The sequence below is a fragment of the Blastomyces dermatitidis genome (genome assembly GCF_000003525.1).
Source record: "Blastomyces dermatitidis ER-3 genomic scaffold supercont1.4, whole genome shotgun sequence".
Lineage (NCBI taxonomy): Eukaryota > Fungi > Ascomycota > Eurotiomycetes > Onygenales > Ajellomycetaceae > Blastomyces > Blastomyces dermatitidis.
The window spans coordinates 1,335,162-1,348,211 of NW_025544777.1; the positions used below are offsets into that span (position 1 = coordinate 1,335,162).

The following is a 13,050-nucleotide window of genomic DNA, read 5'->3' on the forward strand; positions in this document are numbered from 1 at the left end:
AAAAAAAAAACCTGTGCATCTTACAAATACATGTACATTATTTTGATGGAAATCTGGCAGCAGGAGTAAAGTATATCTAGCCAGATGCCAATGTTGGAAGGGATATGTAAGCTGCAAGACAAAAATAATAAGCAGTATTATGATGCCTAATCATGGCAGTTCTGTGCTCAAGATTGTTGCAAATGATTTTGTATAGCCCAACGCCAAATGGGAACGAGTGACTGAGATGGGTATCAAAGTGAGCTGAGATCAACATTGGGAGGGAATGCTGCTGTAATTCTGAGGGGCGCGTGTTTTATGGATTAATGAAGGATGCCTCCTCTTCGAAAGAGGGAGAGGGGTGAGAAAAGAACGAACAAAAGCCAAAAGGCACAACATTTCTCCTAATTACCGATCCAGCGAAACATTGAAGCCGGTGCTTGTGCCTCTCAAACATGTTCATGAACTTTGACAGGTTCGGCGATGGCAGTGACTGCGGGATCATCATCTTCCCAACTCCGCCGCGATCGTGAATCTTCAATATTTGGATTCGCATCGCTATTACTAGAGTCAATATCAGAACCTGTAGTAGCTGTCATTTTGCTCCACATTTCCCAGCTACCAACTCTCTCATCGCCACGGGAACCGGCCGGACCTAAGTTAGTCCAATCACCGCCCCCCTGCGGGACAATAATACCAGCGGTCGGGTGGCCCGTTTTCTTGACATTTCCACCCACCAGATCAAGGTCGCTCGCGAGTTTATTTCCGCCTTTGAACCCGCCAAGGTCAAACCTGCGACGCGTGGCCGTCCGACGTATACGAAGCCCAAAAGCCCAGCAGGAAAAGGCGACGATAAGCCCTGCCACGATTAAACCGACCACAGCACCAATCACTCCCGCAACTGCGGGTCGCAAAGACCGTGGGCCCGCGCGGCCATTATTTCTAGAGTCCGGAGCGTAGGCGGGGCAGAATACGCTAGTGTCGCCGCCACAGGTAAGGCACCATTCCGAGACAGACATCATGATATTCACCATTTCATCCTTGAATTCTTGATATGGCATGCCGGGTTGCTCGGGACCACGGCCGAAGAGAGGGTACGATACCAACGGTGTGGAGGCGTCAGATGCATCCGTTCCGTTGCGGAGAAAGAAGCGGACCATTAGATCAGTTGAAAGAGGGTATTCATCGGCGGAGGAGTTGGATTCCATGCTGAAAAGCTCAAAGACGATCGAAGCTCCCGGGTTGGGAAGGCCGTAAAAGTTTCTCTGGCGGTCAGACGCCAATTTGGACAGGAACGCAAAGGCCACCATGGGTTCAAAACTGCCGAAGAGTAACGACAGCTTGCCCTCAGTACCGCCTGTGCGGTAATTCGTCTCAAAGGCACTGACGACGAACCTCGCTAGCGTTTGACCGGCCACAGAAAGGATCTTGTGATCCTCAGTACCGTCACTTCCGCCTGCCTCAGTGTTGCCATTTGCTACGGACACCCATTTATCTGCAAGATAGCGTGCATTGTTGACGTCGTCTAGCGAAATTACGCTCTGGGCAGTCGAGTTGTGAATATGTTGATAGTTGAGATATTCATAAATCGGGAATGCAGTGAGAAAACTGACGTCCTCCCTTGCAAACACGCCCTGCAGAGCACGGGAATAGACATCAGAATAGAACGCGGAACTTTGTGCATCCATCGAGCGGGCCTCGTCGCTGGTTAGCCACTCCAAAAGCACAGCACCGTAAGCTACGCAGTTGACCTGGCCAGCAATGTAAACACTACTCGGGTCCCTAAAGCCTAGTGTGAGGATTTGCGGATACTGATATCCATTGAGTGGGAAGTCCACGGCGGTCCCATTCACCATGTCTGCTAGGTCCCGACTTGTGGTGTTACCGGACGAGTTTGGCACCGGCGGATAGAATCCTTGCATGAACGCCTCAGCTGAAGCAACCGCGGCCGGCTCTGTTCTTGCGAGGACAGTGATTTCACCCGGCACCAGCATATGGAGTGATAAACCTCCAATCCTCGTCTCGACGTTGTCCAGATAACGACCTCGGAAGGTTGATCCCACCTCTACCAATTGCTGGGCGCCCAATGGAGTTAATGTTATGGGGTAAGGCAGTGCATGAGGACTGTGTTCGCCATAGAATGTGTAGACCACGGAACTCCAGATTTTCTCCTGGAGAGCTAGGGAAAGGGGAACGAGATAGACGGAGAGTGCGATGTAAGGTGAAATGAGCCGCATGATGATTGCAAAGTCCTCTCTATCACTTCACATAGGCTATATTCCACACTAAGCCGGCAGCGTCTTTTGACAAGGACAAAGATTCGACAGAGGTCAAAGATCCTAATTATTGCTTGGTGAGCGCGAAAGGTCTGGACCAGAGCGACAGTCAATTATGGTTTCGACGATGTCATATATAACCTTAGAGGCTGAGCGAACCAAAAGGGAATCGGGATAACGGAAGCTATATTTGTATGTACCAAATATACTCTGGGGGATCATCACACCTGGATGCAAGTTGAGCATTGAGGGGTGGCTCCATCAACCTTGCCATGCAACCAACGTCGATGGGCTGCATTTCGCCAAGCCCTGACGGCATTGTAATTTGTCGGTATACAAAGTCTCCAACTTGATTTTTCTTTTCTTCAGCCGTATTATGTTATTTAACTACCACGTAGCAGGGAGTTGTCATCAGAGAATTGGCTTTGGAAATAGGTTCCAAAGTTTCCGGAGTTCCAGGTTGACAGGTGAAAGGTTATATAATAAATTAGTTATGTAGTTCCGTCAGTGAAGACCAGGGAGTCAGGTGAAGTGGTAGTTACTATAATAAGATCCGACATAGTAAGCCCATAATATTAATTCGGCCTTGTCTATTCAATATTACGCTGCGTATAGACCAGTCAAATCCACCAACCAACATTAAAGTGCGTGTGTAGTTCGGGGATACTCTGTTTTTCTAGGCGGATGTTGGCAAGGCGGATTCGATTGCCAGAATTGAATCTCAAAATGCACTGGCTCTATAATGTTATTGATGATGCTGGTGAGATGGTAACAGCCAGTTCGCTGTCACTGTAAGCTGTTAGGGAGTGGAAGTTGATGTCGCCTCGAGGGCTGGTTTGAACGACTTCCGCATTCAGACGCAATATAGGGCAATGTGCTAGAAAGCCCTAAGTGGCGGAACGAAATGACTATTCCTATTCTGAACTAGCCTTGCTAACATAACCAGGCAAAGTCTCCATACTACTCGATTGCTGGACAATGGAGAACTCTTCAGCTTCAATTGCGTGAATTCCGATAATTCAACTGTTTCAAACATAATAAAGGAGTTGCCAGTCCTAGCAGCATGCAGTGTTGAAGATTAATCCGTGCTGTGATGCTCCTCTGAGGCCGTTTCCGTTGCTCGCTGCTCCTACGTCAAGGAAAATTTTCTGCCACAAGAGCCCCCAAGCCCTACTTTTGCGCCCTATCCCTAAACCCTCATTTCTTCTCCTGGAAGTCCTCCTGGACGATCGTGCATACACGCCACGCCGCCCGCCGCGCCTATCATGGTCAACCCTCCAGCTTCAGACAACCCAGCCGACGCTATCCCAGAGGATGCTCAGCAACAGTCCTCTATCTCTGCTCCTGTAGACAACAATGGTGGGTTTCTAATTCGATCTCGATCTCTTCTTTGGACTCTCCCCCTGTTTTCTTTTTTTTTCTCCCCCTTCTTATCTCTCTGCATCTTTGTCTTGCTGTCCAGGGTCGCCAGCTCCAGGCTCATGAAGCTACTATAGCTTGTTGGTTGCTTATTATAAAGTACTGTGAATGAATATCTGTGTTCTAACCATTCTTCTCGCTTTTATAGGATCCTCAAAGGTAATACACGGACTGGAAGAGAGCGATGAATCCAACAACGCCTCTGCCCATGTCGCAAAGAAACGGCGGACGGGCTCTGACGGCGAGACGGGTCCGGAACCATCTAGTATGACGGAGCAGCCGCTGCCAAAAGAAAATGTGGGGCAGGGAGTCAAAAATTCTGCAGAGCAGTCCGCGGGACCCCCCATTTCGCCTGCCGCCAAAGTTGAACCCAACGGGAGCCCCGACGTCCTTGAGGAAAAGAAAGCAAACGGTCATTCCACTGCAATTCAAGGAGCTGCTACTTCTGCATTTGCGCAGGACCAACTGGGACCAGACGTTGCTGAGGTCATTTCAAATATCATGAGTTATTCAGAGCGAGTGGAGGAACAGTACAACCTCAGTCAGCAGCTTAAGAACTCAGGTGGAGGGTCGCAGCCTTTAGTGTTCGTCAAGGCCAACTCGCAGCTGATGATCCAGAGCTTGCCGATATTAGACAACTTGGTATGTCGCTACTAATGGGTTGCCAGTTTTGAAGTTCTACATGTTAATTAAATTTCCAGTCTACCCAAATTCTTACTTTGCTTGCCCAATCGTCCTACCAAGACCTAACATCAATTGTGTCCGAACCCACCTCCGAGAGCGGACAAGCCTACTCAACTATGAGGTCTCTATTCGACCATACAAAAAATGTATATACGTCCAAAGGATCTTTTCTATCGCCACGCGAGCTTGATCTCACCGAACCAAACCAGGTGGATATCATCAGGAAGGCCAATATGGCATCGTTTGTCTCAAGCATTTTCGGTAGCCAGGAGATTGGCTTTTCTGAACTCGACCAATACTTCCTGGAAATATTTGTGCCCGAGGGAAATCGATTGCTGAAAGTACAAGGTGCACTGTTCCTGGAGCTCAAAACTCAGGCGTACATCGCAGCGATGAGCTCTGGGAAACGCTCACGAACCGAACTTTTGTACGAATTGTTCCCCGATGATCTCGAAGAACGATTACTTTCCCGAAGGCCAGGTACAAAACAACTCGCACCAAGTGAGACAGACTTCGTAAAACGTGCTTACTCACGACGCGACATCCTCCTCAACGAAGTGAACAACCCAGAGGCTGCTGCGGCATTACCGGAAAAGTATCGCTGGGAGGATTTCTTAAGGGATCTAAGCTCATACGTGAGCAAAAATTTCGAGGCTATTAGTCATCAGCAGGTATGGCATCATATAACTTCCATCCCTCATTCTATGTATGGGAAGGTTTAACTGACGTATACTGTTCTACAGACCAAAAAATCGAGTAAAGGCCGGTTATCAACGAATGGTGAGGTGCAAGAATCTCGCAGCGCCCCCCTCGAAGGGCAATTTTCTGTCGTCCCCAACCCACCTGAAGCCGCCCAGGTTTCCCGTAGTGCCGCCCATAGCGACCTCGTCGCAAGAGCCGCCCGCGCTGCTCAAATCGCCCTTCAAGGTCAGGGCAGAGGGGCGCGAAACGCTGCTAAGGCCGCCCAGCAGGGCCGACAAGCTCAATCAACAGCAGCCCAGGCTGTATCTCAACCACCACCGCCGCCACCGCCACCGCAACAGCAACAGCAGCAAGTACCTCGAGTTCAACAACAGCCACAGTATCTTGCACCCCAGGTACCGCAACAGCAGTTACAGCAACACCAACAAGTACCTAGTCACCAACAACAACCGCCCAAACAATTACAGTTTGTCCAACCTCCACAGCAGGCGCCTGCCCGTCCTGCGCATGGGCTTCCCCAAAGTCCCCATCGGCCAGCTTCTCAGCACATGTATCATCAAGCCACTATGACAACGACATTCCCTGCACACCCGACACATCCAGCACAGGTGCCACCAGCGCAACCGGCCCAGATCACATTCCACCAAACCCCGCTCCATTTTCAACAATATAACCCCGCCGCCGCACATGCGTCAGTCACGGCAAGGGCACATGCAGCTGCCGCCAATTATGGTTACATGCCAGGAGTTCCCCATTATTCTCAGTCCCAGCCGACACAGATCCTCTACGAACGAGCCAGGATGGCGACGACAGCAAAGTCCTCACCCACGAACCGTCGTGCTGGACTTCCAAGCCAACGTCGCCCCTGGACAACGGAGGAGGAAAATGCATTAATGGCCGGCCTGGACAGGGTCAAGGGGCCCCACTGGAGCCAGATATTAGCGATGTTCGGACCTGGTGGCACGATTAACGAAACCCTCAAGGATCGCAACCAAGTACAACTTAAAGACAAAGCACGAAACCTCAAGTTATTCTTCCTCAAAAGCGGCATCGAGGTACCTTACTATCTCAAATTTGTTACTGGTGAACTGAAAACTCGCGCTCCAGCACAGGCTGCCAAGCACGAAGCGCGAGAGCGACAGCGTAGAATGGGTGATGAAGATAAAGCGCATGTAGAAGGCATTGAAGGGATGATGGCACTTGCTGGCGCTCACGCGGGATCAAATATGCCCCCTGAGTCTGCTCATAGTAGCATGGCTGGCTCCCCTGGGCTGATGCACCAGCAAAATCAGCCACAGCCACAGCCACAACAACAGCAGCAGCAGCAGCAGCAACAGCAACAGCAACAGCAACAGCAACAGCAGCAGCAGCAGCAGCAGCAGCAGCAGGAACACCTGGAAGTGCAACATGCGCAGGAACAAAGCATGGAGCAGACGTTGATCCAAAGCCTAGCGCAGGACGCAAAGCATGACGGAATGCATCTTGAGCAGCAACCACAGAATATGCAACAAAATATGCCACAGAGCATGGTTGACCCGTCCCTTCAAAACCAGCAATGAAGAACTAGTTTTCATGGTACATGGGGTAAAAAACAAACTGGTATTACTCTAGTCTGGTTTTTTCTTACTCGTCTGGTTACACTGGGTGGGATATTTCTATTTTGGTTGGAGTGGCCGGAATATTATATTTTCTTTCTGCATTTGTATTCACGGAAGGTTGTTACCAGATGGTCAAACACTAAAAGGATTGTTAAACGGTTGTCGAAGGGCTGGTATTTGTTTTCTAGGCGCGACGAGAGTTTTTGCTGCTAACAGATATATTCGTTTTGCACCTGAGGATGATGTTTTAACTATTTTAACTATTTTTTTAATTTTTTTTATTGCTTTGCTGGCTGTAAGTTAGAAGCGCCGAAACGAAAAGAAAACAAAAAATTTGTCTAAAGTGAGAAGTGGAAACAGAATACCAATTCCTCATCTAGAGATTTCACAATATTTTATCTTTTCCCTATAAATAAAGTAGCAGTTGCAAGGAGCTCGTTCTGTAGTGTAGAGTTGCAAGTTGCGCAAGTAGCTAGTTAACATCCTCAACTTCTTCGCTTCTTCAACAAGTTAACTAAGTTACTAGTTAATCAACTATCAGCCACACCATCTGCACCTCCTCGTCATCCCATCCAGTCCAAATCGATCGCCTACGTAGTACAGCCAACCAACGCCAAACACCTCGCGCCCTAAATAACCTCGATCCGTGACACCAAACCAAGAAACAAAGAAACGCCGCAGCCAGTCATGGCCGACTCCCAGCTGCCTCCGTCAGACACTGTGCCACAACCACAACCACAACCACAACCACAACCACGAGTAGCAGCACAATCAACACCATCAACCGCCGCCTCTGCTACTCCTACACCAACCACCGCAGCAAACCCTGAGTCCTCAAACCCTTCAGATCCCAATAACAATCCGTCGGCTTCGGCTATCCCCGCAAACAATAATGACGCTGCCAACCCGGATACCAACCCTGATACCGAAATGAGCAATAGTAATAAGAATAATACTAATACCAATACCAACACCAATAACAGCAGCCCCTCCATGGCAACGAATCCGGATATCACGATGAGCGGGACAAGTGAAGCTACAACGGCGCCTACTACAGCTACCAGCCAGCAGTCTATGTCCACGGCTGCGACGACGATGACGACAGCACCAGCACCAGCACCAGTACTGGGCACTGGCACAAGCACGACCGCAGCACCGGGAGGAATCATTGCACCGGGAATCCCAATAGATGCTGCAGTGAACCCTGTGGCAGCTGCGCCAGTGCTGCCGCCGTCGAAGAAAGATACGAGCCTACGGGAGTTTCTGGGACAGATGGATGAATATGCGCCTATTGTGAGATTCCTATTGCTTCCTGTTCCCCTTCTCATCTTCTCCTGCCAGCTTCCAACTTGTTTTGTTACAAACCTGTTGCCATTTGGAACATTTATCCTCATGGAAAAAGATAAAATATATATCCCCTCGCTTGCCCTGCGAAATAAAATAATAATAATAAAGAAAGACATATATCTCACCCCATCATGCCTATAATTCCTCTTCAACTAACAAAACCAAAACCCCATAGATCCCCGACGCCGTAACAGCACACTACCTCACCCTCGCCGGTCTCCCGCCGCCAGGCAACGGCCCAAACCAAACCCCACCACACCTCGCCCGCCTCCTCGCTCTCGCCACGCAGAAATTCGTCGCCGACATCGCCGCAGATGCCTACCAATACTCCCGCATCCGCAGCTCCAATACTTCCTCCTCAAATAATCCCATGGGCGCCATAAACCTCTCGACAGGCTTGGCGCACGGGGTAGCTGGCGCTGGCGGAGGTGTAGGCGGCGGTGCTGCGGGGGTAGGGGCGGGTGGAGGGACGGCTGCAGCCGGTGGCGGTGGGAATGAAGGGGTAAAGGGGAAAGGGAGCAGTGCGACTGGATTGCATCTGGGTGTTCAGAGGCCTGGGTTTGGAGGTGGGGGGCAGGGGGGACAGCAGGGGCGGACTGTGTTGACGATGGAGGATTTGGGAATGGCGGTTGCGGAGTATGGGGTTAGTGTGAAGAGGGGGGAGTTCTATCGGTGATGGTTTTGGGTTTTTGATGGGAGGTGGTTTTACTTTTAGTGGGATTCCTCATTTTTTCTTGTTTTTGCCTTTCCCCTTTTGTTTTTAATATCCCAGGTTGCTGACTGGGGGATTGCTTCGGGAGGTGCAGATATTATATTATTACTTTATATATCAAGTCCACAAATCTGGGATGGCGTTTGGGATGCGGTTCAGGCTGGGGAGAAAATGGCGGGGTTTACTTTTAAATCATACATTATCATGTTATATCATGGCCATGTCACCTCATATCATGCATGTTTCAGTTTAGTTATGAAGTTCAAATGATATATGTCGATAGACTATGCTGAATATTAGCGACAGGGTATAAGAAAAGCACTGGGCCATGGGCACCTGTTGTTTCGCATTGGGGGGTAAGGGTAAAGGAGTATGATAGCAACGAAAAGTTTATTGGACTTCTAATATACAATAAAATATATATACATATACAAAGCAGGAACAAGTAAAGAAGAACCTTTTGATTTTTCTCCCAAAATCAATCCTGGACGCCCGCTCTAAATTTTTGTAGGAAATAGAAAAAACTTTACCGGGCTACACGATCTGAAGCCCCCCCTACACCTCCCTGGGGCCGTTTGCAAACATCTCATTCAATACTGCTCACAAGAGATCAGGCGGGGCTCGATATCGCCGCGACATCTCATTCCTGCCCCTCTATCCAACCTTCCGCCGCTCCATTTCCATGGTAGATAGGTCGATTGTTGTTGTTGCTGTTGTTATTGCGTGGGAAACAGCACACGGCACACCGGGAACATTAAAGGATGTGTTATCTATCCCTCGTCGAAGAAATTGCTCAACATCCATTCCTTCCGCTCCAAACACGAAAATCCCACGACGAGACCAGCAACAGTAGCAATATCCAAACCGCTACGACTTCAGCGCCCATGTGGAACATACTACCAGCCACACATCCCCCGTTCCTAGGTATACATATACTTAATTCTTGGAATGCTCATATCTGAACCGCTTCCGTGTCCTAACGCCAAACCACGAGGAGTTAGTAAGCCAAACCAAAAAAAAAAAAAAAAAAAGCGAAAAGAAAGCAAAAAACAACATACTGCGAAAACTCCCCCAACTTCCTCCCCACCATCTCATCGGTAATATACACCTCATTGTACACCTTGCCATTATGCACCGCAAACTTCAAGCCGACGAAATTGGGCAGGATCGTCGCAGAGCGCGCTTGGGTCTTTATCGCGGGTGTGCCGGGCGGTGGAGGCATGGTCTTTGGTAGCGGGAGACTGTTTTGTAGTAGGAGCTTTTGTTTAGCATTGATTCAGGGCTTTTTTCCTGTTTTTCTTTTCTTTTTCTTTCTTTTTCTTTTACCCCTTTTCAGGAGATATTGATCGATTGGGGGGATTTTCGATGACTGTAGGGAAATAGCCCTCTATCTCCTCCGAATCGCAAAGCTATATAATAAAGGAAATATAATAAAAAAGAATTGAAGAAACGTACGGGACAATATTCGGGCCTAGTCACACGGGGGTTGCCGGTGGTTAGAAAAGCGCAGGATCAATGGGGTTGTAGTTAAAAAAAAGGGGGGGAGCTTCTCGAACTTACCCTTCCATACCGATCGCTTCAATAATGCGCGTGTAGGGAACATCTCGAATCAGTCTCGTCTTTGCTGACTGCCTGGTATCCTGCCCGTGTATGTCGTATACCGCTTGCTTCATTCCGCCTTTTGTCACTGGAGAATCCGCCGGGGTCGCAAATAATATTTATCCGATCCCATTATCATCGAGCTTCAGCATTTTGCCGCTTAGCCTAATGCGGCATGACATCCGATCTTCAATAAATAATACTGTTGAGGGTCCTGGGTTGATCGGCCCTTCTACCAGCAGTGCGCTGGTGGTGACTGAGCTCTTTTGCCCCAGTAGCCTACAAATACTTGTACAGAGTAAACTCGTACATGTACATGTATATGCTGTACCATCTTGCCCAGATGTCTAGTTACTAGTCGGTCTACAATACACAATATATGGCTTCACTGTAGCAGGATGGTCCTTGTGTCCCTTGAGCCGATGAAGAAATTGTTTCATGTAACTATGGTTTTATTTTATTTTGTTTTCCGTTAGTTGTGAGAATAACCAGCATCTAACCGCCCTCAGAGTGGTGAGGTGTTCGCATGCTCGTTTTCATTATCTCATTATAATCACTAGGAAATATCAACGCTCTATGCAAGTTTTGGGCTTAGGGAATTAGGATATCGAGAGGGATAAGAGAGTGTTGTTTGCAGGTTGAGGATCGCGGTTTCAAGCAATGAAAAGGGTGAGAAATTTGCCCGCCTTGCCATGCCATAAAATAGCGGATGGAATATCAGTTCGTATTCGTTTTATTCAATTGCACGTTCATATCTTTCTTCCTTTTTCTTTCTTTCCTTTTCCATTTTCCTTCTAGGTGCGCCACAAGTCACAATTGAAATCCACGGCTGTGACCAGCTTTTTTTCTTTTTCTTTTTAGGCTTCCGCAAGCTCATCCATCATACGCACTAAGCTTCGAATCCCCAGCAGTGCATTTTCATCCGGTCCCTGCCCAGGCGTCCATGTTGCATGGGCAAAATCGATGAAGCGGATATCCTGGACTTTGTGCGGTATTTCATCTGCGTCTTCGTCGTCTTCTTCTTCTCCTACTCCGTCGATGTCAAAATCAATTTCCCCGAGGTTGTTAGGGTTGATCTCGAGCTTAATGCCGCCTGGTGTGATTGATTCCCCATCCACCTTCATATCGACGATCTGCAAGGTTGAGGAGCCCCCAGGAATCTCTATCTCGTATTCAGCCTCCGATTCCGATCCGTCGTCTAATTTATTACCATTATTTCCTTGAGTTTCGGCGTTACCTTCCCTGACGAGAGCTTCCTCCAACGCTTCTGGATCCCCTTCGTAGACAATCAGGACGCTGGAGGAGTACATTCTGCTCTCCTCCGCCTCAAGAACTGCCTGCATAGCGCGTAACCTTTCCGCTATTCTCTTGGCGATCAATTTCGACCTATCGATTTTACCCTCCTTGGCGCCATCGAGGAATGTCTCGAAGCCTTCCTTAACGTTGTCCACGTTGAATGAGCGACCATACCACTTGTCATACCGCCTGTACCCATCCACGGTCTCGACAACGATTTGTTTCGATTTAATGGTGTCATGTGATTTCGTTTGCGTAGTTCCGAGAACCTTTTCCTCTTTTTCCGCATTCTCACCAACCCATATCTTCATCCCGGCGATGCGGAATCCTAACACAGAACTCGTAGTTTCTAAAGATACCTGCTCCAACCTAGCCCTTTTAGCAGGAGCAGCATCGTCCGCCCAGAGTCTGGCGCCAAGCTTTACGTCCAAGACGTTTGGTCGCTTAAAACCTGCCGTCACATTCTCAAGCACTATCGATACGCTGCTGGTGATCTTCTGTCCCTGGGACGGAAACCATTCGGCGGGCTCTTTATGCGAGGCGACGGCAACTGGCACGGTAACAAGATCGGGCTTTCTACCAAGCTCCGGAGTCAGAGGTGAATCCGTGCCGGAGGATGAAGTCGCAGACGGGTCCACAGCGGCAGTAACTAAAGAGGTCCTGCTTTCGCTTGTTGGGATTTCAAGGACATTTGCGGGCGTAGGGTTGGATAGAGTGCCAATGAACTGGGGCATAAATTGCTGGAAGCTAGGGTGGTGGAGACTAGACTCGTAGAATTCAATTTCTTGGAGAGTACATGGTTTTGCGATTAGTGAACCGGAGGGATTGCAGAGCACGCCATCACTGCGAAAGAGAGACAGTTCTAGTCAGCTACTGAGCTTCTTGATACACATATATAGATAGATACATATATAGTCATTGACGGATAGGAACTTACTGTCCAGCAGCGGCGTGACCAAATGCAACAAAAGTGTCCTCCTCGAGTTTCTGGGCCTTGCGATTCTCCGGAGCCGAAGCGGAGGGCATGATAAGACACAGTAACCAATCTGACACTAGCAGAACAAGGGTGTTGGGAGCTCAAACAGGACACAGAATGAGAAGGCTATCAACGCATTATGATAGCGGACAACAAAGGGGGAATCAACAGCGAGTATAGCGGGGGGAGAGTTGACAAAGGAGAGAAGGATAACTATTGCAAGCTTTCAAAAACAAATAAGGAGCGGAAGAGGTTTAAGGAGGAGATGGCTCAGCCGTGGACGCAGAGGAGAGAAGAGGACAGGAAAGGAGAGGATGGAGAGTTGGGCGGATGGATGCATCGCTGATGGCAATCATTAATTGGAATCAACCGGTGAAGCCGAAAGAAGTAAGAAGTCGCTCCAAGCTTGTGACGCATCGGTCGGTATTGCCAGGTATTGTTTCGTAACTGCCGAGCCTGGAA

The 13,050-nt window shown here is 48.8% G+C and overlaps 5 protein-coding genes across 5 annotated transcripts; 2 read left to right on the plus strand and 3 right to left on the minus strand.

Moving 5' to 3' along the window:
* Positions 1-2: 2 nt before the first annotated feature.
* On the minus strand, positions 3-3,051 carry BDCG_04037 (uncharacterized protein). Its single transcript, XM_045419711.1, has one exon. It carries the CDS (start codon positions 2,214-2,216, stop codon positions 429-431), a length of 1,788 nt encoding a protein of 595 aa, XP_045275949.1. The 5' UTR covers positions 2,217-3,051; the 3' UTR covers positions 3-428.
* BDCG_04038 (MYB DNA binding protein) lies at positions 2,793-7,051 on the plus strand. The gene is made up of 4 exons (XM_045419712.1): positions 2,793-3,614; positions 3,823-4,316; positions 4,376-5,029; positions 5,102-7,051. Exons 1-4 carry the CDS (start codon positions 3,521-3,523, stop codon positions 6,617-6,619), a joined length of 2,760 nt encoding a protein of 919 aa, XP_045275950.1. The 5' UTR covers positions 2,793-3,520; the 3' UTR covers positions 6,620-7,051.
* A 3-nt stretch (positions 7,052-7,054) lies between these two features.
* On the plus strand, positions 7,055-9,179 carry BDCG_04039 (uncharacterized protein). Its single transcript, XM_045419713.1, has 2 exons — positions 7,055-7,951; positions 8,181-9,179. Exons 1-2 carry the CDS (start codon positions 7,346-7,348, stop codon positions 8,679-8,681), a joined length of 1,107 nt encoding a protein of 368 aa, XP_045275951.1. The 5' UTR covers positions 7,055-7,345; the 3' UTR covers positions 8,682-9,179.
* On the minus strand, positions 9,089-10,563 carry BDCG_04040 (30S ribosomal protein S19). The gene is made up of 4 exons (XM_045419714.1): positions 10,278-10,563; positions 10,173-10,188; positions 9,776-9,958; positions 9,089-9,693 (listed from the first exon to the last, which is right to left on the minus strand). Exons 1-4 carry the CDS (start codon positions 10,318-10,320, stop codon positions 9,654-9,656), a joined length of 282 nt encoding a protein of 93 aa, XP_045275952.1. The 5' UTR covers positions 10,321-10,563; the 3' UTR covers positions 9,089-9,653.
* Positions 10,564-10,590: 27 nt separating this feature from the next.
* BDCG_04041 (arginine metabolism regulation protein III) lies at positions 10,591-12,986 on the minus strand. The gene is made up of 2 exons (XM_045419715.1): positions 12,550-12,986; positions 10,591-12,455 (listed from the first exon to the last, which is right to left on the minus strand). Exons 1-2 carry the CDS (start codon positions 12,636-12,638, stop codon positions 11,174-11,176), a joined length of 1,371 nt encoding a protein of 456 aa, XP_045275953.1. The 5' UTR covers positions 12,639-12,986; the 3' UTR covers positions 10,591-11,173.
* Positions 12,987-13,050: the final 64 nt, after the last annotated feature.

Coding starts and splice junctions, on each gene's coding strand:
- BDCG_04038 (XM_045419712.1), top strand. CDS start 3,521: ATGGTCAACCCTCCAGCTTCAGACAACCCAGCCGACGCTATCCCAGAG. Junction 4,317..4,375: donor TGCCGATATTAGACAACTTG/GTATGTCGCTAC, acceptor TTAAATTTCCAG/TCTACCCAAATTCTTACTTT. Junction 5,030..5,101: donor AGGCTATTAGTCATCAGCAG/GTATGGCATCAT, acceptor ACTGTTCTACAG/ACCAAAAAATCGAGTAAAGG.
- BDCG_04039 (XM_045419713.1), top strand. CDS start 7,346: ATGGCCGACTCCCAGCTGCCTCCGTCAGACACTGTGCCACAACCACAA. Junction 7,952..8,180: donor TGGATGAATATGCGCCTATT/GTGAGATTCCTA, acceptor AAAACCCCATAG/ATCCCCGACGCCGTAACAGC.
- BDCG_04041 (XM_045419715.1), bottom strand. CDS start 12,638: ATGCCCTCCGCTTCGGCTCCGGAGAATCGCAAGGCCCAGAAACTCGAG. Junction 12,456..12,549: donor GGTCACGCCGCTGCTGGACA/GTAAGTTCCTAT, acceptor TCTCTTTCGCAG/TGATGGCGTGCTCTGCAATC.
- BDCG_04037 (XM_045419711.1), bottom strand. CDS start 2,216: ATGCGGCTCATTTCACCTTACATCGCACTCTCCGTCTATCTCGTTCCC.
- BDCG_04040 (XM_045419714.1), bottom strand. CDS start 10,320: ATGTTCCCTACACGCGCATTATTGAAGCGATCGGTATGGAAGG. Junction 9,694..9,775: donor AAGTTGGGGGAGTTTTCGCA/GTATGTTGTTTT, acceptor GTTTGGCGTTAG/GACACGGAAGCGGTTCAGAT.